General features: G+C 37.1%; 1 protein-coding gene across 4 annotated transcripts in view; it reads right to left on the bottom strand.

Moving 5' to 3' along the window:
* Myo1d (myosin ID) overlaps positions 1 to 24,313 on the bottom strand; it is a 343,577-nt gene that overhangs the window by 213,232 nt on the left and 106,032 nt on the right. For all 4 annotated transcript variants that reach the window (XM_074046362.1, XM_074046359.1, XM_074046360.1 and 1 more), the window contains 8 exons: positions 24,211 to 24,264; positions 22,464 to 22,559; positions 18,925 to 19,041; positions 18,025 to 18,228; positions 15,496 to 15,641; positions 15,300 to 15,414; positions 5,978 to 6,148; positions 1,997 to 2,067 (listed from right to left, as the gene is read on the bottom strand). In XM_074046362.1, coding sequence (XP_073902463.1) covers positions 1,997 to 2,067; positions 5,978 to 6,148; positions 15,300 to 15,414; positions 15,496 to 15,641; positions 18,025 to 18,228; positions 18,925 to 19,041; positions 22,464 to 22,559; positions 24,211 to 24,264 — 974 coding nt within the window. The remainder of the gene's footprint in view (positions 1 to 1,996; positions 2,068 to 5,977; positions 6,149 to 15,299; positions 15,415 to 15,495; positions 15,642 to 18,024; positions 18,229 to 18,924; positions 19,042 to 22,463; positions 22,560 to 24,210; positions 24,265 to 24,313) is intronic.

Genomic DNA, 24,313 nt, shown 5'->3' with positions numbered 1-24,313 from the left:
CTGCATTTATGTTATTCTGAGTTGTACCTTTGTAAAACTTAGATTTTCAGTGGGAACCTGTATGGTACTGGATCTTCTCTCTTTGATATTCTGGAACCTGGGAACAGGACCAGAAAAAGTGGGTAATGATGCCATTCCAGAACTGATGGCTAGTTTGATAGATGGGGTGATAATTCTGAGCCACATTATTTTATGATTCTAGAGTTTTAATTTAAATCAGGAATAGCTATTAAAATTTCTTCAAATATCTTTTCAGAATTTATAGAGATGATAATTTGCTTTTTTTTTTTTTCTGGTTTAATCTCTTTCTATAATGTGTTACATGGAAAGAATTCCTAATGTAAGAAATAAGGAAAAAGAGTTCTTTAAACAGTAAGATGAGGACCAGTGTTGAATGAACAGTGAATACATACTAAATATAGATGAAAAGTGACACTCCCGCCACCCCCATATCAAAAGATATCTATGTCAAATTCCCTGGATGCTGGGAATGCTACCTTTTATGGTAAACTATGTGATTACATTAAGGATCTTGAGGGGAGGAGCTTATCCTATAGAATTTAGGGGGGCCCTAATTATCATCACTAGGGTCCTTTTAGGATGGAGGTGGGGGAGATTTAACACAGACACAGGAAGGATGGGGAGGTAATGTACCATAGAGGCAGAGAAGGGAGTGATACACTCATAAGCCAAAGAATGCCCATAGCCACCAAAAGCTGGAAAAAAGGGGCAGGTTCTCCTCTAGAGGAGCCTCCATAGGAAGTGTGGACTTGCTGACACCTTGACTTTGAACTTCTGGCCTCCAGAACTGTGAAAGAATAGCTTTCTGTTGTTTTAAGCCACCAATTTGTGATAATTTGTTACAGGTTCATTTGGAACTTAATACACTTAAGGTAGTTAAATTTTCTAACTATATTTTTATATTGATATCTATTTTTATTGTAATGTAATCAGAAAATGTGGCTTGTAAAAATTTTATTTTCCAAGTAATATTTGAAAATTAATACAATAAACCTATTTTTGCTATGTAGCTACTTGCAGTTCTGCACATACAGGGTGGTCTACACTGCCGGGCCTTTTTTTTTGTTTTTTTCATTGTTGTACCTGGGGTGCATTGTGACATTTACCAAAGTTCTTAGGATATATCATAGTTGAACGCATGCCCTCCATCATTCTCCTTTATCCCTCCTGCCCCCATTCCTGGAATAGTTTCAACCGGTCTCATTTTTACATCTTCATATATGAGTACATAATATTTCCACCATGCTCACCTTCCAGTACCTTTCCCTTATATCCTCCCCCGCCCCCCACACACTGGTGCCAACCCCCAGACAGGACTTGTTTTAGTTTTCTGTTCTCCATTTTTGACAAAAGATATTTTTGTTTAAGATAGCTATACAGGGAGTTTCACTGTGACATTTTACTGGGCCTTTTTATGCCTAAAATTTCTTCTACTTGCAATACCTTCTCTTGCCTCCGTTTCCTACTTCATTCCCTTAGCTAACTCTCTTTTTTTTAGGATTCAACCTGGATTTTGCTTCCTCCAGCAACATTTCTCCATACTCCTCACAAATTTATTGTTCTTCACTACTCCCACAATGCCTTGTGCCTCTTTAGTTTAGCACATCCTTTCTTCATTATACCCTTCTTACACCCTTCACTAAACTGCTAGCTTCTTCTATGCAGGGCCCATCTTATCCACCTTTCTACCCTACACCTTAAAATGGCTCCAAGATTTATTGATCTGTCAATTGATTTTTACTGAGTACCAGCTATGCCAGGAAATGTGCATAAGCACACAGTATGTACTCAATGTATGTTTGAAAAGGAATGAATAAAGTTATGCCATTTTTTTCAAATGAATTAATGTATACTAACATACAAAGTGACAAAAAATGCAAATGAAAAGGCAAACTGTTGATGGTTTCCCCACCTGTATTTTCTAAGGGAGGCTGCATGCCAGCCATCATGCTAGGCACTAAGGTAAGATACTCACACCACATCCCCTGCGTAGTGCCGAATCCGAAAATCACGATCAAACTCCAGGATTTTGTCTGAGGCACAGAGCTAAGAGACCAACAAGGAGGTTAATTTGAAAAGAGACATTTTTGCTTTCCTGAAAATATATGCTCACTTAATATGAGATGATTATAATGTCTCAAGTCATAACATCATGAATGAAATCACATCATATGGGTCTTCATTTAAATACATGATATTCATGGTAAAGACTGTGAACTTTCACCAGCAATCCACACAGCTAGATTCTTTACCAGCTGCTCTTGCAGCTGACACAGTCAAGTGATCAGATTGAGGACAATGGAAGTGAAGTGAGGCCATTTCAGGCCCAAATTGGTAAAAGGTGTTTGATTTCTACTCTGTACTATTTAGATACAGAGGACAGCTCCTGAGGGGATGGCACAGATGATGGAAGAAGTCTGGGTCCCTGAGAGAGACATATTTGTACTGTCTTCTGACACTTAAATGTTGGCTACTGTTTAAATGCAGCCAGCCCATCCTGACAGTAGTCTCCACGTCCCACTTGAGGAGGACTACACTGAGTGCTTGCTATCTGCTAGGGACACATATCTTGCAGTCCTCACAACTTACTCTTAAAAGTATGACATTTATCTTTTACACACATGGAGACTGAGGTGCAGAGATGCTAAGCAATTAGCATGAGATCATACAACTAGTAGGAGGTAGCCTTGGGAAGAACTTGTGAACTAAATGTAACATCTTTTCTCTCCTGTGCAAACAGTAGACTGTCTCATCAGCCCACTGAGCTGGGACTCCATTTCAGAGGATCAATCTTGTACAAGTTTTTCTCAATGAAGGGGAATATTTTAAGGAAAGGCAGTTTTTATATGGCTGTGGGGGAGGGGAGCTCCATGATTGCAGCACCTAGACTTCTTCATCTGTCCTTGAAGGATCACTGGGTATACTGTAGACTCTAAGACATCTAAGAATCCACATAGCACTGAGTACAGTTATATAAAAAAACTTAGGTTATTATTTTTTTTTCTTTTTTGGCGGTACTAAAGTTTGAACTCAATGCTTTGTGCTTGCTAAGGTGCTCTATCATTTGAGCTACACCCCCATGCTTTTTTGTTTTATTTTTCAAACAGGGTCTTGCATTTTTGCTGGGACCAGCCTGGACTGTGATCCTCCTATTTATGCTTTCCCCACAGCTGAGATGACAGGTATGCACCACTACGACCAGCTTTTTGCTTTTAATTGGTTGAGATGGGGGTCTTGCGAATTTTTTGTCTGGGCTGGTCTCGAGCCAGGATCCTCCCAATCTCCACCTCCTAAGTAGCTGGTATTACAGTTGTGAGCCACTACATCTGGCCCAAAACAACTTAGATTCTAATGCTAAATAGCAAACATCCCAATTAGATTGCTAAAGAAATAATGAATCTATTAATTTGACAAGTTAATAATTATAAGAAATTACAGTCAGACTTTTAAGGTCCAAATTTTGGCTCTGTCCTCTACTCACTAACAATTATTTATCTCTGAGAATTGCTTGAGGATTAAATGAACTATGGATACCAAAGCATTTATTATACAGAAGAGTCTCCAAAATATGTAATTCTTCCCTCCTCTTTTTCTCCCTAACCCCTTTTGTAAAACCTTTTTTTTTTTTGTTGTTCTCATTGCTAAATAAAACCCCTAAAGGAAAAGGACAGAAATGATACTAAGGAACTATTCTATTTGGATATATTGCTTGACTGATCTGAACATACAAAAGTTTAGATTTCTCTTTGTCTTTCTTTTGCAATAAGTTATGTACTTATCATTTAATTTTTTTGTTTTAAAATACTTATGATTTATCAGATCATTTGCATGCCTTTCCACAGTAACGTTAATGCATAAGAAAGACTTAGCCCCAAATGAAATGACTGTTATAAGCCAGAAACCTTTTTGATATGCTATTAAATCTAGTCAATCAGTAACTAGTGGCAAATGAGGATACCTGGCTCAACACAGTGTTCACAGTGATTAAAATATCCTGACTGCTTGGTTATTCATTTCTTTCCTTCATTAAGCAAAAATTCAAAAAAAAGAACACAATTTAAAAATCCCCATCTCAATACTTCCCCTGGGGATGTGATAAAAAAGACCTACTTGGTCTGAGGGTTGGCAAACCTGGGTTTCCAGAGGAATTTTGAAAAAAGAAAAAGAAGCAGCAGCTATCACAGATAAATTACTGTTTAGTATTTTCTACCAAGTCAGAAGCAAGTGCTTAAAAGTGCATCTAGTTGCTCTCAAGAATTAGATGATAAACTGGGAGTGGTGGTGCATGCCTGTACCTGGGCTAAATAGGAAGATCCTGTCTCAAAAACAAGCAAGCAAGCAAACAAACAAAAAAGAATGAGATTATAATCAAGCTTAGTGGCATGTGCTATTAGTCCCAGCTACTTGGAAAGCTGAGGCAGGATCACTTGAGCCCAGAAGTTCAAGGCCAGTCTGGACAACAAAGTAAGACCCCGGTCTCAAGACAAAAAGGAAAAAAATTCCAAAACATAAACAGAATGTGATTATAAATATTTGGGTCACAAATTTAATTCAGGTATATAAATGGCCAAGGTAATAGACCACAATGAAGTAGATTTGATTTTTCCTGTGAGACTCATAGCTATTTATTTAAATAAAGATTTAATAAGATTTATTTGGCATGATTGTGAACACTTCAATGCCAACTTTACAAATACTGACCATCTACCATCTAGTATGAACAGTTCTAGGTGAGTCTTCAAAACCTGAACTATGATTATAGTGGACATTTATGAACAATCCCTTACAGATAGGATGTTTGCCAGAAACACTATGCCATTTTTAAATGAATCACTTTAAATTATTTATGTTGCTTCTGACTTTGCTCATTGCTTTATCCTCAGCACCAATGACTGAAAAATGAGAGTATTAGGTATTTGAGGTATAAGGGGGAATCACTGAAGAAATACCTTTAACACAGAACCTCAATAAACAGTCTGCAGCATTTGAAGACCAACTTGTAGCCTGACAGAAGAATGAGTCAATAATCAACTTCTTGATGATCTGCATTTTATCTAGCTAATTGTGGAATTTCTCTGTTCTTATTATATAATTTCAAAGATGATAAAGTCAGAAAATAGATTTATTCGTGTTAAAAATGGCAGCATGCCATAGAATTACATAAAATTACAGATGAGCAGAAATGCTTGCCCTTTTCTTTCTGGATGTGAAGGAGCAGGAGCCTGTTTTCCCTTCACTTCATGGTTGCTGTACAAATCTGTATTTGTGGGAAAGACTGGTGATGATGGGGTGCTCCTCCCCAAAACAGATTCCTGAACAGATAATTGACAAAGATGCTACACATAAGGCTCAGCACAAAGGTCTGATAACCCCTACTGCCACCAATTATTACAGAAATGTGATCTGTTTATGACATTTTTAGATTATGAAAAATGGGGAGTTAAAACAATACCCAATTTATTTAAGGAATGAGTTTTCTGTAACAAAAATTATAACTAGAATTCCTCTGTTGTCAGGAAAGTCACAGAGTCTGAAGAACTGTGGCATAGCACACATATTGTGTAAATGGGGATTAAAGTGAAAAATCAAGGACAAAAGCTATTTTCCATGCCAGAATTATCAGATGCAGGCGTAAAATTCTAGCACATGAACAAGGACTCTGTACCTATTGGTTATAAATGACATCATGCTTTCTAAAGAATCATGTTCATTTTTTCCCCCTATTTGTAGCAAATTGGATAGTCTGGAGCTCCCTCTCCTGGATACTATGACTTTATCAATCTCATTCTGTAAACCAGAGAGGCAAAACTTAATAAAAGTGATAGATCATTTAATGGATGTTTATGGCTTTTCTACTTATTTGAGTGGACATTCTTTTAACCCAATATAAATTTAACCCTGTCAAAAATGAGCAATATCTTACAAATCAAAATAACAGAAAGGTCTTATTAGTTACCTTTCGGCTGGAAAAATGACCATGTTTGCCTAGTTTACTGTTAAGGGCTTCTAGGAACATTCCATCAGTGACTTTGCCAACATTCATGCAAGCATCATCTAGGATGGCAATGATGCCTTTGTGCTGCTGTTCCACAAGGTCCACAATGATCTGGTTGTTGAAATAATCAATCTGCAGGACACAGCAAGAAAGCAATTCAAGAGAATGGAGGGAGATCAGGATGGGTAAAATACAAGGGTACCTCCCTTTGTTTCAGGAGCTTAGGAAAAGCATTAAGACATCACACATGGAACAGCATTAATGAGGCCTAATACTAATATGAACACACATTGTAACACAGCTTTATTTTTTAATTTCTTCATTAACTTTGTATTATGAAACACTGTCTGAGATAAGCATAGGCCTTCAAGGCAAAGACTGTAAGGTAGACATTTCTCCTCTTACAAATTCTTGTTTAATCCTGTCTCCATATCCCACACTCAATCTCATTCTTTCACACTCTTCAGTCCTCCAGCCTGTTTGCTGTAAACTGCAAGACTCAGCTTCCACTAAGTGCCAACAATATATCTGATGTACTACTTGACAGTAAAGTTAAAGCACTACACAGAACTTGCAGTTTTAGTTATGTGATCCTCAGTGACTAAAATCCAAAAGAGCATTTTCTCTAGCTACTCCAAAGTTAAAAAGCATATATGAGTCTAACAGAGTTTTGACACTTTTCTGGGTATAATGTTTTCAAAAATTAATTCTGAGATCTATAAAAGCTAAAAATTAGCTTTTCACTTACTTCCAGGAGCCAAATGAAGTTATAAATAACTTCTGCCTTTTTAGCAACTTGACACTGAAAAAAATTCCCTATAACTGCTTCTCTGTTTCTTCTGAGAATCTGCAGTGTATCTGTCACCATACACAGAGAGCATACACAGGCTTTTCTCAGGCAAACTGCACCTCAAGAAGGAGCAGATTATTACCAAACATCTTAATCGTGTGTACTGATGTGTCCCATCTCACTTAGGAGGTACCTAAACTGAGCACTGTCTCCAAAATCACCTCTCAGATCTGTAGACTTATAACAGAGTGCTAAGTGCTTTTAAATCCATCGCCTATACCAGTTGTCTGTAGCTTCCAGCTCCATTCCAAGCCTTGCACGTTCTCTTCTGCATCCCATAGACTAAAAGCCTCAAATGGGGGAGTGGGATTCTTACCTTCTTTTAAAAATACTTTTCTGGTTCATCTAAACCAATGATTCTCAATTTGGGGTGACTTTCTCCCTGCCAGAGGACATTTGCCAATGTTAGGAGACATTTTGGATTGTTGTAACAAGAAGAAACATTATCTAGTGGGTAAAGGTCAGGGATGCTGCTAAATCCCCTCCAATGTACAGGACAGCTCCCGTGACAAAGAATTATCTGGTCCACAACTTCAGTGGTAATGAGGTAGAGAGCCTGCTCTAAATATTTATGTTTATTATGGCTGCTTATTGTACTTTTAACTGGGGAGAAAAGTTATTTCCATCTTTGGGGAAAAAAATCTCCAAAAGACTCAAAAAACAGGAATTCTTGATTACTAGCTGACATTTTAGATTCTGGGACTATGGAATTAAAGACTAATTCTTCTGTCCTAGGACAAAGAATTGCCTTAAAATTTCAATTGTATTACTAAGAGATACTGGTCTTTGCTGACGACTCTAGTAGTCTTAGTTTGTAAGCTTAATGCTGCTCAAGCACTGCTTAATGCAGTAGTTTCCAAACACATTCTTCTAAAAACCTAGCACTCCCAGGAGGTTTCTTAAGTGACATAGGAAGCCAGGAGAGATGTGATAGGATGGCCTAGCATCCTGGAGCTCTGGCCTCCCATTCCCACTCCAAATATAGCATTTCATGCAATGACTTTATCAGCTATGACTATGGGATCTGAATAACAGGTTCCATGATTAAACTTGCTATAAAAATCTAAGCTCCAATTATACTGTGTATTGTACAAAAGATACATTCTTAGAAAGCTTCATATATTGTCAAATTTTCAATAGTTAAAATGATTTGTATGCTATAGCATCAAAAGATTTCAAAAGTGAGTGAGTCAGTCTAGTGCCAGTGGCTCACACCTGTAATCCTAGCTACTTCAAAGGCTGAGATCAGGAAGATCATAGTTCAAGACCATACCGGGTAAATAGTTCACAAGACCCCACGTCCAAAATAACGGGAGCAAAATGAACTGGTGGTGCGGCTCAAAGGGTAGAGCACCTGCTTTGCAAGTGTGAAGGCCTGAGTTCAATCTCTAGTCCCACAAACAAACACAAAAATGAATGAGTCAGAGGGATAACCAGACATACAAACCTCCTAACAGACATTCATATGTAGTCCATGAAATAGACTGTGGGGGCAGGGAAAAAACTTCTGCATTTAGTTAGGACCCTAGATGTAAAAATCAATACAGTAAATACAAGGAACATAAAAAAATATTAAATGATACCTCAGAATGGAATTAGCAAAATCCAGTCTGGAAAATGTCATAGGACAAATACTCTTTTTCAACAAAAGATTGCAAACAGAAGAGAGAGGACAGGTGGGGGATAGAAATAAGTGGGAATGAATGAATGAGAGAGAGACAGAGAGAGAGAGATAACCTATTAACCAACTGCAATGCAAAAACATTATTAGGATCCAAATTCAGTTATCACAATAATGCTAAGATAAGCAAGAAAAATAAAATGTGAGCACACTGGATATCTGGTATTAAATAAACTCTGAATAATTTTGTGGATAAGAATGTTTCAGAAAAATACACTGAAATATTTATAGATGAAATAATATGATATTTGAGATTCACTTCAGAATGACCAGGGGCAGGTAGGTATGGAACAGATGGTACAAGAAAGGTAATCTACTGATAACTATTAAGGCTCAGTGATAGTACATGTGTTTATTATACTTTCCTCTTATGTATGTTCGAAATTTTCCGTAATAAAATATTTTTTAAAAGAACTGCTATGCTAAGAAGTTTGGGGTTTCAAAGGAAATACCCAGAACAGAGATTCTAATTTGGGTGGGAACTTGCATGTAGTTAGTGCTTCCTTGGGGCTATCCTTCTGTTCCCACTGGAATACATACTTCTGGCTTAGCTCAGAATTTTTGCATTTTTAGGGTTGTTGATCCTTTTTCAGATGTTTGGAATAGCCTACTGCAATTGTTACATTTCCCTTTATTAACTATGCTTACAGAAATTGATATTCTGATTGTTAAGGGATTTTTTTTGTCTAGCACCTCTTAATCATACCTGAATAACAAGTTTTATGATAAAACCTGCCTTTAAGCTGTAAGAGAGAAAAAACAAGTAACATACAAAGGTAAACCCATCAAAATCACAGCAGACTTCTCAACAGAAACATTAAAAGCAAGAAGAGCGTGGGGTGAGATCTTCCGGGCACTGAATGAAAATAACTTCAACCCCAGGATCCTCTACCCAGCAAAGCTATCATTCAAAATAGATGGAGCAATAAAAGTCTTCCATGATAAGCAGAAACTAAAACAATATGTGACCACAAAGCCACCATTACAAAAGATTCTGCAAGGGATTCTGCACACAGAAAGTGACACCCAACGTAACCATGAAAAGGCAGGCAGCACCAAACCACAGGAAAAGAAAAAGCAAGACAGTAGAGAGTAACCTCAACTTAGGTACACACAATCAAATCTTCAAACAACTAAGACAACTAAATGGCAGGAATCACCACATACCTATCAGTACTAACGCTTAATGTTAATGGACTTAATTCACCCATCAAAAGACACCATTTGACAAAATGGATTAAAAAAGAAGATCCAACAATTTGTTGCTTACAGGAGACTCATCTCACCGACAGAAATAAGCATATGCTTATGATGAAAGGCTGGAAGAAGATTTACCAAGCCAATGGCCCCCGAAAACAGGCAGGAGTAGCTATACTTATCTCTGACAAAGTAGACTTCAACCTACATTGATTAAACGAGATAAAGAAGGACATTCCATACTGATAAAAGGGAAAATAGACCAAAAGGAAATAATAATCATCAATCTGTATGCACCCAATGTCAACGCACCCAATTTCATCAAACATACCCTGAAAGACCTAAAAGCATATATAAATGCCCACACATTGGTTGTGGGAGACTTTAACACCCCATTATCATCAATAGATAGGTCATCCAAACAAAAAATCAATAAAGAAATCCAAGATCTAAAATATGCAATAGATCAAATGGACCTAGTAGATGTCTACAGAACATTTCATCCAACCTCTACACAATATACATTCTTCTCAGCAGCCCATGGAACCTTCTCCAAAATAGATCACATCCTAGGGCACAAAGCAAGCCTCAGCAAATATAAGAAAATAGAAATTATATCATGCATTCTATCTGATCACAATGCAGTAAAACTAGAACTCAACAACAAAAGTAAAGACAAAAAACATGCAAACAGCTGGAAACTAAATAACTCATTACTTAATGAAGAATGGATCATCGATGAAATAAAAGAGGAAATTAAAAAGTTCCTGGAAGTCAATGAAAATGAAAACACAACCTACCGGAACCTATGGGACATAGCTAAGGCAGTCCTGAGAGGAAAGTTTATAGCCATGAGTGCATATATTAAAAAGATTGAAAGATCCCAAATCAATGACCTAATGATACATCTCAAACTTCTAGAAAAACAAGAACAAGCAAATCCCAAAACAAATAGAAGGAGAGACATAATAAAAATAAGAGCTGAAATCAACGAAATAGAAACCAAAAAAACCATACAAAGAATTAATGAAACAAAAAGTTGGTTCTTTGAAAAAATAAACAAGATTGACAGACCCCTGGCAAACCCGACTAAAATGAGGAGAGAAAAAACCCTAATTAGTAGAATCAGGAATGCAAAAGGGGAGATAACAACAAACACCATGGAAGTCCAGGAAATCATCAGAGACTACTTTGAGAACCTATATTCAAATAAATTTAAAATCTTAAAGAAATGGACAGATTTCTAGATACATATGATCATCCAAAACTGAACCAAGAAGAAATTAATCACCTGAATAGATCTATAACACAAAATGAAATTGAAGCAGCAATCAAGAGTCTCCCCAAAAAGAAAAGTCCAGGACATGATGGATTCTCTGCTGAATTCTATCAGACCTTTAAAGAAGAACTGATACCAACCCTCCTTAAACTGTTCCACGAAATAGAAAGGGAAGGAAAACTGACAAACACATTTTACGAAGCCACTATTACACTTATCCCAAAACCAGGCAAACACACCTCCAAAAAGGAGAACTATAGTCCAATCTCCTTAATGAACATTGACACAAAAATCCTCAACAAAATAATGGCAAACCGAATTCAGCAACACATCAAAAAGATTATTCACCACGACCAAGTAGGCTTCATCTCAGGGATGCAGGGGTGGTTCAACATACGAAAATCAATAAACGTAATAAACCACATTAACAGAAGCAAAGACAAAAACCACTTGATCATCTCAATAGATGCAGAAAAAGCCTTTGATAAGATCTAACATCATTTCATGATAAAAGCTCTAAGAAAACTAGGAATAGAAGGAAAGTTCCTCAACATTATAAAAGCTATATATGACAAACCTACAGCCAGCATTATACTGAACGGAGAAAAACTGAAACCATTCCCTCTAAAATCAGGAACCAGACAAGGATGCCCACTTTCTCCACTCCTATTCAACACAGTACTGGAATTCCTAGCCAGAGCAATTAGGCAAGAAGAAGGAATAAAAGGAATACAAATAGGTAAAGAAACTATCAAAATATCCCTATTTGCAGACAACATGATCCTATACCTTAAAGACCCAAAAAAGGTCTGAGTAGACCTACTCAGAAGCTTCTAGACATCATCAATAGCTATAGCAAGGTAGCAGGATATAAAATCAACATAGAAAAATCATTAGCATTTCTATACACTAACAATGAGCTAACGGAAAAAGAATGTATCAAAACAATTCCATTTACAATAGCCTCAAAAAAAAATCAAATACCTAGGTGTAAACCTAACAAAAGATGTGAAAGACCTCTACAAGGAAAACTATACACTTCTGAAGAAAGAGATTGAGGAAGACTATAGAAAGTGGAGAGATCTCCCATGCTCATGGATTGGTAGAATCAACATAGTAAAAATGTTGATACTCCCCAAAGTAATCTACATGTTTAATGCAATTCCCATCAAAATTCCAATGACATTCATTAAAGAGATTGAAAATTCTACTGTTAAATTTATATGGAAACACAAGAGGCCAAGAATAGCCAAGGCAATACTCAGTCAAAAGAACAATGCAGGAGGTATCACAATACCTGACTTCAAACTATATTACAAAGCAATAACAATAAAAACAGCATGGTACTGGCACAAAAACAGACATGAAGACCAGTGGAACAGAATAGAGGACCCAGATATGAAGCCACACAACTATAACCAACTTATCTTTGACAAAGGAGCTAAAAATATACGATGGAGAAATAGCAGCCTCTTCAACAAAAACTGCTGGGAAAACTGGTTAGCAGTCTGCAAAAAACTGAAACTAGATCCATGTATATCACCCTATACCAAGATTAACTCAAAATGGATTAAGGATATTAATATCAGACCCCAAACTCTTAAGTTGATACAGGAAAGAGTAGGAAATACTCTGGAGTTGGTAGGTATAGGTAAGAACTTTCTCAATGAAACCCTAGCAGCACAGCAACTAAGAGATAGCATAGATAAATGGGACCTCATAAAACTAAAAAGCTTCTGTTCATCAAAAGAAGTGGTCTCTAAACTGAAGAGAACACCTACAGAGTGGAAGAAAATATTTGCCAACTATACATCAGACAAAGGACTGATAACCAGAATATATAGGGAACTTAAAAAACTAAATTTTCCCAAAACTAATGAACCACTAAAGAAATGGGCAAGTGAACTAAACAGAACTTTCTCAAAAGAAGAAATTCAAATGGCCAGAAAACACATGAAAAAATGCTCACCATCTCTAGCAATAAAGGAAATGCAAATTAAAACCACCCTAAGATTCCACCTCACCCCTGTTAGAATAGCCATTATCAGCAACACCACCAACAACAGGTGTTGGCGAGGATGTGGGGAAAAAGGAACCCTCTTACACTGTTGGTGGGAATGTAGACTAGTACAACCACTCTGGAAAAAAATTTGGAGGCTACTTAAAAAGCTAGACATTGATCTACCATTTGATCCAGTAATACCACTCTTGAGGATATACCCAAAAGACTGTGACACAGGTTTCTCCAGAGGCACCTGTTCACCCATGTTTATTGCGGCACTATTCACAATAGCCAAGTTATGGAAACAGCCAAGATGCCCCACCACTGACGAATGGATTAAGAAAATGTGGTATCTATACACAATGGAATTTTATGCAGCCATGAAGAAGAACGAAATGTTATCATTCGCTGGTAAATGGATGGAATTGGAGAACATCATTCTGAGTGAGGTTAGCCTGGCCCAAAAGACCAAAAATCGTATGTTCTCCCTCATATGTGGACATTAGATCAAGGGTAAACACAACAAGGGGATTGGACTATGAGCACATGATAAAAACGAGAGCACACAAGGAAGGGGTGAGGATAGGTAAGACACCTAAAAACTAGCTAGCATTTGTTGCCCTTAATGCAGAGAAACTAAAACAGATACCTTAAAAGCAACTGAGGCCAACAGGAAAAGGGGAACAGGTACTAGAGAAAAGGTTAGATCAAAAAGAATTAACCTAGAAGGTAACACCCACGCACAGGAAATCAATGTGAGTCAATGCCCTGTATAGCTATCCTTAATCTCAACCAGCAAAAACCCTTGTCCCTTCCTGTTATTGCTTATACTCTCTCTACAACAAAATTAGAAATAAGGGCAAAATAGTTTCTGCTGGGTATTGAGGTGGGGGGGGAAGGGAGGGGGCGGAGTGGGTGGTAAGGGAGGGGGTGGGGGCAGGGGGGAGAAATGAACCAAGCCTTGTATGCACATATGAATAATAAAAGAAAAAAAAAACCTGCCTTCAAAAATCTAAGCTTCAGTTATAGTGTAGATTATACAACAGATACATTCTTAGAAACTTATTTGAGTTGAATTATACTTTAAATGCTATGAAAGTTTAATATTTAAATCAAACTATAGGTAGTTCTTTTAGAAAGTGACTCACATCTCTAACTTATTTGTAAATAGAATTTTTGTTACTATACTTTGACAAGGTTTTTTTATGGTATTCTAATTTTTTTTTTTTTTTTTTTTGGTGATACTGAGGTTTGAACTCCTGCTTGTTTTGCAGGAGCTCTGTGATATTCTAATATTTAATGCATGATGGAATGTAATGATGCAATTTCAGGGAGGAAAGCTATTTATTATGTCATTTTATCTTTTTTTTCTGAATGAGAGGAAATGGAAAATAGAAAGGCAGAAAGGAAATAAAAGCAATATAAATATGGCATTTCAAATAGCTTTGTACTGCTATTACATTGGATATAAAAGCAAATACTGACTTTATTTTTATTGTGTAGCAAGAGAATAAACACAGTTTTATAAACTCAGAAATGCATGGAAACCAGAGGTTTTTGCAGTTTTCAAGTCTATACTCAAAATTGTTTTAAAATACAAAATTATAAGAAAAAAGACTAAATCTCATTCCTTAGTGAGCAGGAGGTCTAATGGTAGGTAACAAGAAAGCCAAACAAGTCATGCCTGTCAGCTGAAAGCTCTGGGGTTTGTCCACTGGACAAGTCACACCCTCTGGTTCTATCTCACCAGACCAGTTTGCCTCTGACAATTATACAAGTTCAAAAAGAGCCATGATAAATCACAAAGGAAAGTAAATAGAGATGAAAGTTAATACAGGTGTTCTAATGTGCAGGTTTAGAGAATATGAATATCAGTAATTCAAGACAATAAAATGCCAATTAGCTTACAAAGTAGAGGAGCAAAAAGAAGGAAGGGGGAAGGAGACAAAAACTAGATTTGAAGGCAAATTTTGGCCAATTTAAGGCAAAACTTAACAATGAATGACTCTAAACAATAACAGACACATAAGAACCAGGAAGCCTGTGTGGTATCAGCCATGCAAGTGAAAATGTTAGACTGCACCAACAAGGCAGTCTATCAAATTACAGAAATCCTACCAACAACCTTAAAGATGAACTGGATTTATATACCCCTAAAAGGAGAGTTAAGATTCAGATGTTTCAAGTACCCTAGAAGAAAACCTGAAATGACAAGATCTGATGTTATTGACAATATGTGAAACACCTGGGGACATTTTGCACAAGTTCACTCACATGCTTCCAAGGGATCCCCTCCCGCTGGTACTCCTCCTGCTCCTGCTTCAAAACCAGCTGAATAAACAGCTGCTGCAGTTTCTCGTTGCAGTAATTGATGCAGAACTGTTCAAAGCTATACAAAATGGAATAAATTAGGTTTAAACAAATGCAAGATAAGCAAGAGAGTTTTAGGTATCTTACTTATCCTGTTTACCTGTTGTTGTCAAAGATTTCAAAGCCATAAATATCCAAGACACCAATAACAGTGTTTTTCCCATGGATTGTGGTGTCGTAGTTCTTGACCTCGATAATGTCATTGATGCGAGTAACGATCCAACAAAAAAGACGTTCATATATTGCCTGTGAGAAAAATAATACTATAAATTCTTGCCAGTTTAGAAATGGAATCCTCTGGATTTGTGACGTCTTAAATTTCTATCCACCTTCTCCTTGTTGTCCTCCATAGTTATTACTGGCCTAAACAGAGCAATTAGAAATGTAAATCGTGTCTTAAAAAAAATAACTATAAGATGTATGCCAAGTAAAGCAAGCAGTTTGGATTTTTAGAAGATTACTGGATACTATATATATTCCAAAATTCCCCAGACATGTTTCATGCCCCATTCCTTATATAAGTCACTTCATTGTTTTATTGTTAATTTTATCAACTATAAAAAGTTGGGAACTCCAGGGTGCAGGTGGCTCATGGCTGTAATCCTAGCTACTCAGGAGGGAGAGATCAGGAGGATCACAGTCCAAGGCCAGCTTGGGCAAATAGTTATCTCGAAAATACCCAACACAATAAAGGGCTGGCAGAGTGGCTCAAATGGTAGAGCGTCTGCCTGGCAAATGTGAGGCCTTGAGTTCAAAGCCTAGTACTGCCTTCTCCAAAAAAATCCCCCCAAACAAAAACATTTCCAAACTCCACCACTGCCAAAAAAGAAAAGAAAAGAAAAAAGAATTTGGGAACTAATGAGTTAATATCTATGTTCCACTAAAGCTCTATGAATTCTAAAAATATAAGTGATCAACTTATAATACTAAATAAGGATCTGAGACAAAAGGTCAAGGTTTGAAACACCATGAAAATCAAATATACATCTGTTATGCAAGGATATATATGCTAAGGCACGATACAGCACACATGCCTGCCCTCATACACTATGCTCTGCAGTGTCACACCTTTAGAAAACCTGTCCTTGACATTTCTCTCAGTCACTGCTCTTCACATAGACACACTGCCTCTAGTTTTCACTCAACCTTCACTTTCCAATCTATTCCAGTCTTCACTGACATCCTATCACTACAATGACCTGGCTCATCAAGGACCCCAAGCACCTCCATGTAGACACTTTTCTTGTACTTCTAAATGGATGTCTTAGCTTCTCCACATCACTCAACCTAGTTTTCCACTCTATTCTTGAAATACTCTCCTTTTTAGGATTTGAGATACTACCGTTCCCTAATTTTCTTGTTTCATTGGCTGACCTTCTGGTTGACCTTTGGTATGTCTCCTTCTCTATCTGACCTCTAAAAGTTGGGGTTTTTCCTGGTCCTCTTCACTCTCTAACACACTGTCATTGCACCAAGTATTAAATAATACTAATGTAACAGACTCCCAAATGTGTTATCCCAACCCAGTCTCAAAGAGAGCTAGCTTCTCAGCTCCAAACCCACAAGCTTGACTCTACCTGACAATGACTTTGAGATATCTCACAGCCATCTCAAACTCATGTTCTGTCAGGACTCGTGATTTTCTCACATTCAAAAACTGTCCCTACCCTACTTTGAACCATAAATAAATGGCATCAGATACTTAGGAATTCATTCATTTGCTCAAGAAATATTTGTTGAGCACTTTCTAGGTACAGCTTAGTGGAGATAAAGTACTAAGCAAATAGAAATGGTCCCAGTCTCCAAGGCACCTAGGGAGTAGGGTGAGGGAAAAATTCACATGCACATACACATGCACACAGGCTTACACAAGCAAAAATTGAGGCATGTGGCATCTGAAGGGAATTTAACCTATTTAATGTTCAGGGAGGCTAGGAAAGCCTTCTCTAAGAAAGTAACGCTTGGGCTGAGGTCAGCAAGATGGGTAAGAGGTAGCAAGGCAAGAAGGGAGAGGTGAGCAATCCAGTAGAGGGATGGCATGTACAGCATCCCTGTGGCTAGAAAGAGAAAGGGATAAAGAACTTGTGAGGCCTGAGGAAAGATGAACATGCTGGGACGAAGACAGTATGAAATGAAGCAGGAGAGGTAGGCTAGAGCAGACCACAGTCAGCCAGTATCCTGGATTCACATCTTCATTCCCATGGTTCTGATTTGCTCTTTTGGAGTGATGCTCACTTTTAGGGGGATTTCACTGAGACTGTGATGGCTAGAAAGTCTTATCATGGTTTCTTTTATTTTTTTGGTGGTATTGGGAATTGAAATTAGGGCTCAGACTTATAAGGCAAGCAATCTACCATTTGAGCTACACTCAAGTCCTTTTGCTTTTAGTTTTGTTTTTAGATAGGGTCTCATGTTTTTACATGGCACTGGTCTCAGACTGTGATCCTCCTAGCTCCGCCTTCCCAGTAGCTGGGATTACAGACTTGCTGCCACACTTGGCTCATCATGGTTTCTAACAGTCTTAGCCTGCTGTCAATGGATATCTGAATACATCCCCACAGAAATTCCCTCATGCTACAACTGAGATCAACACCAACCCCTACCCCAAAGGATGCAAATTTAATCTCACCTTGGCAAAGGCATCTCTACCATAGCTGGCTTCTTGCTCCGTGTGCTGCTTGTCAATGATGTCTCGGCCTGTAGCCACAGTCCGGTAAAGAAGGGCTTTCTCAACCATGTCTGTCTTAGTCGAAAGCAATTCCGCTATGATAGACACAACCTTGCCATTCTCAATAAGAGGTGTGTCACCGTCCACCATAAATTTTAAATTTCCCTATATTAAAAATGATAAAAAACAAAACATACCATTTCCAATGATGTTCTAAAACATTACATCAGAGACATATCTGTCAATTAAAACATAATCTAAATGGCCTTATTTGTACCTGTCTTCCTAAATACATTACATATGTTCATATGTGAAAGCCCAGCACTTCATTTGTATTTTTCCTCTTCTCCAGACACTTGTCTATCTTTTCATTTCTTTGACAGAGGTTTTACATTTTTATGCAGCCAAACCTATCAATGTTTTGCCACACTGGTCTATAGTGCTGGCTCTGTGATAGCTGGCTGCACCTTGTAGGCCACCATGCAACCACTTTGGGTTCATTTCTCAACTTAAAAAGTGAGGTGGTTTTAAATCCAGTTCTAATCATCTATGCTTCTATGTTTCAAATGCCATTAGAAATTTATGCCATTAGTAGTCAGATTATTGTTAAATTCTCTTCTGGAAATTAACCAATTCAAGGTGTGATGATATAAGTAAGACAATTGAAGCACAGTTTACAAACCTAAAGTGGCCTCAAAATATAAAATGGTAGAGAGAACCAGACTAATTTCTTCAAAACATAGTTATAATTCTTTCTAAATAAATTACTTTTTAAACCTACATGAAGAAACAGAACCTTCTGAAAGAGCATCCCATCTCCACAGGAAAAAAATATATATTCTGAGACGTGTCCCTACTCACCAAGTGAAGAATAGCAGCCAAAATTTTATACACTGTTTGAATCTCCTCAGGTTTGAAGCCAATTACTTTCATGGCATCAGCTACTACTTTGAATTCTGCAGCATCATTGATAGAAGACTAGAAATGAAAATAGAAAACTTAAGTCAGACATTTCTCATGAGTATTAAAATCCAACAGTTAGGAAACTAATGTTTAGCCAATGTCTGGAAGACTTTGTAATACATCACTTGAGGGCATGATGAGTATCCAGAGAAAATAAAAAATTATTTCAGGGGTGGAAACATCATTCAGCACATATAAAGCGCACTTGTACATAAAAGCCATCACTTAAAATAAGTACTGTGCATTTTTTGGGAGCCTCAGTGAAGCTGAGTACCCACTGCTCCATGAGCTATGAAGGCAACAGCATGGGATGTGAGAGCACGAGCGGAAGTGTTGAATGTGGAAATTTCCAAAATACATGGTTGGTTATCATCATTTGTGGCTCTCTGTCCTATGATTTATCTATGCAGGCTGGCAACAACACTCCCACTCTTATATAATCAGGTTTGTTGTTTCCCAGGTGAGGAAAAGTAGGCCCTCAAGAGCAAAGCAGCCAGTTGCAGTCACTCAGCAAGCTGTTTAGTAGTCTGGGACCATAGTTCACGTTTTCTTTCATTTAATAAGCATTTAGTGAATCAGATATTCTAACTGAAACAGGGGAGTGCAAAGATGAATCCCCTGCCTTTAGGAGATGTGGAAATCAGGTTGGAAATAATAGTGTTGTAAACAGAAATTCACAATAAAACAGTGGTAACTGTTTACAAGTTTTCCCAAAGTGGCAGGTATACACTAAGCCTTTTCTCAATGAGTCCCTCCTCTTGCTGGGACACAAAGCCTTGGTCTGATGTGGAGGGACACAGGAAAGGGACCTCTCTGCCTAAAGAGCACATGTTCCTCTGGTGCCTAGGGGACAACCATGCAAGTTCCTTTATCTACCAGTTTTTTTACCCTGGCAAGATACTTCACCTCATTAAGCCTCACTTCCTCATGGACAAAAGAAGGAGAATAATACATTTCCTACAGGGTTGTTGTAAGACCTGAATGAGCATTTATATAAAGTACCTTCCTACTTCCTAGCACAAGAAAAGATACTCAAATATCAGATATTACTGTTATTAAAACTGCAACCAAATTGAAAAGAACAAACATGTCTAAACTGCAGTTTCCCCAACAACCATTCCTACCCCCATCTCTTGCTGATAGAACAAGATTTGTTTACCTTCTTCAAGTGTACACTTGATTGGCCTGCACCTAGCCTCAAGAGGTAAAGTGTCATGGGTCTAAACTAATCATGGTCATCTTGTTCTCCATACCCCGCTGGGCACATGTGATGCCATTTTAGTCAAATAAGCCATGAGGGAAAGTGTGAGGAGAGGTTAAAGAAGGGATCTAGGGAAGTTTCTCTGGCTTATAAAAGGACATAAACCAGGAACATTTCTTTTGCCTGTGACTCCTGGAACTGCTGCTGACATTTTGGAACCATGAGAAAAACAAGACTAAGGATATGCTGTGCACTGAGTATAGTAGAGTTGTAAGTTGGGGAAACAAACAAAAAATGCCTGGGTCCCTAACAAGATTGTTGAGGCAATGAATTAACCAACCCTGGAACTGCTGTATCTCAGGGCTGCTTGTTATGTGGGATAAGTTAAGTTTCTTCCTGTTTTGGGAGTCTTTTCAGTGGACCCTCCCTTCCCTGCAACCCAAGGTATTTAAATTGTACATGATTCCTACATTTTAAGAACAATTAAAGTATGTAATGCAATACTTTATAGATGTTAAAATTATTAATTTATACCTGTTTGCATAGGAAGATGACAATGATTATGTTGTAGTATAATAAAAGCAGGTATACTGAATTAGGATTTATTGTATAATTTCACTTATAGATATACACACAAACTGCTGGGTATGATGGTTCACGCTTGTACTCCCAGCACTCAGGAAGCTGAAGCAAAAGATCAGGAGCTTGAGGTGAGCCTGGGCTATATAATAGCAAGATTGTCTCAAAAAAATATATACCTATACATGTGTGTGAATATTTTATATATACACACACACACACACGCACACACACACGCACACAATACACACAAACTTATTACCTCTGGAAGGTAAAATTTAAGTATATTTTTGTTTTCTTTTGTTTCAACTTTAGGTTTGACTATGGTCATGTAATTCTTTGTTTTTGTTAACAGAGAAAGAAAAAAAGGAGGGGAAATGGGAATGGAAAACTTCAATAGAAAGGGAACCTAAGCTGAATTTAAATTAGAAAAAAACCTAAATCTTAATACTTAATGTCTACAGGGACTCTGCAAGACCTAGATGAAAGTAATTTGGCTAATGAGACATCCTGATCGAAAAGGAATGTTCCCAGTCACTGTCTTTTTTAAGTGTTGCTTTTATAATCCTCTATTCATCTTAAAGTATCTCAGGCAGTTCTCAGAAAGTTGGAGTGCTGTCCTCTATTGTTTTATTTTCAACTAACTTTCTGCCAAATAATTCTGTTCTTAGTAAACTGTAAAAAGCTAGTGTAACCTAAATAATGGAAAATTAACCACAAAAACCTAAGTATCATTGATTTCTATGCATAGCAATAAAAATATTGCTAAGCTAGTAATGGAAATATAATTAGCCTAATATGAATAACAGAACAAAAAATTTTAAAGAAAATCTCCCCAACTTTAGACCTTTTTGAGTTTTTTATTTTTCACTCTACTAAAAAAGCATGTTTTTATTAAAGAAAAGTTAAACATGTAGAAAAGCAGAACACAAATATCCACAATCTCATCCTTCTGTATAATTAAAATTGTGATCTGTGTATTCCATATCTTATTCTATGCATTTATATACCTTCCCTCCTACAAAACAAAATAATAATGTAATTATTTCTTTATAACCTACCATCAACAAACAATTGATTTATTAGGATTCCATGTGAAGTGACTAGCAGAAAACTATGGAAACAAAAGAGCAAAAATATGCCTGCATATGTGTGTACACACTGCATGCAAGGGAAGGGGGAGATAATGCATAATTTTGAAAGAATGGCCCAAGGGTCACATAACTAGTTCTAGGATACATCAAAATCAATGTTGGGCAAAAAAAGAGAAAAAAAAAAAAAAAAAAAAAACAGCGAATGACAAATCAAAGTGCTTTTTAATTTTGTTTTGTTTTACCAACTTGCCTTTGGCCAAATCATATGAAATCTTAGGCAGTAGACTTCCTAGTCCTACTAATATTTTTATTGTGTCAAAATAACTGGAACAGGATTCAATATTAAAACACTGAACATAGAAACTTCTGTCAAATGGTGGCAAAATATAGTGATGGATTATTAAGCAAAGTTGTCAATTCAATAATATACTGAATCCGTGATCCTAAGAATTTTAAAAGTCAAACAGAATAAAAGAGATATTTATTGGCTTAAAGGCAGCAGTCTCAGCCAGATAGTTAATGTCAATTTTGTAGCTGAGCAGTTTCAAAGATGAAATTCTCACCTTTAGCTGAGCTCCGGCATGGATATAGTTGTAGGATGAAAGGGATTTCTGTAGATGTAAAGAGCGCAGTGTCTGCTCTGAACCCCCTTGGAGGAGCTGAAAAAATTTAATTAGAAATAAATTGGCAAAATACACAATCAAAAATATCAAACATTCTTGGTAATATAGCTCTTATTCATTTAATGAACTGTATTTATTTAGGTTATCCTGTTTCATGCTTTGAAGAATTTTTTGTTTTGCTTTTTGTTGCTTTCACCTGCATGAAAATGACTTCAATATCACCAGTTGTGCAGAATGTAATACAGTCATGAGGAAAACTACTTTAAACATCTCAGTGTATTCATAACATAACTGGTACAAACAGTTCTTGTCTTGAATATGGTCAGCAGTAAAACAGGATCTCTTGGCCTGAGGTGGTCACTTGCTTAGCAGTCTCATTATAGGCAGGGCATAGCTGTGTTTTAAGATTTAGAAAAAGTCAATGTTGCCAGGGAAGTAAGGGGTATCAGCAGACAGTCGTATGCTGGGTCACACATGTGTGAAGTAACTTTTCCTCATCAGTGCATACCTCGGGAAAGGAAGGTAACTGGCGCATGACTCTAGTGTTGGATGAAGACACATCTCAGTACCTTCATCCAAGTAGGAAAAACACTGGCAAAAAACTGAGTTCTTGAAATGCACAACTCTTTTCCATTTGGTAGAAAAAATAGTTTATCAAAAACAGCAAATTGCCAATAAAAACACAAATATAAAACTGAAAGCCCTTTTTATATAGAGCTTGCCTTTGGAAAGTATTGTGTTGAAATTCTCTATATTAAACTGTAGGTTTTGGTTTACTTAAAAGCTAAAATTATCAGATTTTTAAGACTGATTTTTTTTTTAACCAAACATACCAGAACTTGAATATACAAATGAGTAGGGTTCACTAACACAGTTAGTTACCCACTAGACTTGACATTGTATTCAAATGTACTGTTACTGTTAGTCACCTTCAAAGACAATTTACATATGGAAATCAATCTTTTCAATTCATAGTTTCACTTCTCTTGAGTGCAGACTTGCCAACAGGAGGAATATTTAAAAGATCTAGCTATTTTATTTTTTTGAAACAGTGTCTTGCTGTGTAGCCCAGGCTAGCCTCCAAGTCATGATCCTCCTTCCTTAGCCTCCCAAGTTCTGGGATTACAGGTATGCTCCACCATGCTTGGCCACAAGATTTTGTTTTAGACTCTAACAGAACTCCCTAAAGAACTATTCATTTTTTCCCCTAAGCTTTGATGGGATAAAGAAGAAAATTCTCTTTTGAACTTATAAATCCTGGTTATTTTTTTCTTAAGTAATCATACTTCTCTATAGTCTCTAAGAACAAAATAAATTGAATTTGTAAGCTCATCTCTAGATACCCCAAATATAGGAAATAGCTTCAATTAAAAAGAAAACAAAGTTAATTTTACATATTTAGAACATACCATATCAAAAGCCTTCATGGTCATTAAACTGTTGTCCACACTGCAAGGAAATGTAGGTGACACTAAACCTAGGTAGTCATTTGGCTGGCTACCCACCTGCCAGCTCTCACAACAGACAGGCTAATCACATCTCATAAGGAGGAGGTAAGATAGAGTATGTGCAGGGGGGCCAATGAATGTGAAGCAAGCAAGAACAGGCAGGAGGCCAATACAAAGATACTCATTTCCTACACGACTGAGCAAATGATCAATTCTCTGCATAGCAGAAGATTACTAACCTGATAGAAAGAATGAAAGCTTCTTTCTCCTGGCTGTTGCACAATCACTCGAGACTAAGAAAAAACACATTGAAACAGTCAATCTGAAAATACAGCCATAAAA

The sequence above is a fragment of the Castor canadensis genome, chromosome 11 (assembly GCF_047511655.1).
Source record: "Castor canadensis chromosome 11, mCasCan1.hap1v2, whole genome shotgun sequence".
Taxonomy (NCBI): domain Eukaryota; kingdom Metazoa; phylum Chordata; class Mammalia; order Rodentia; family Castoridae; genus Castor; species Castor canadensis.
Note: the sequence above shows the minus strand (reverse complement) of the source record. Positions and strands in the feature narration are given on the sequence as shown.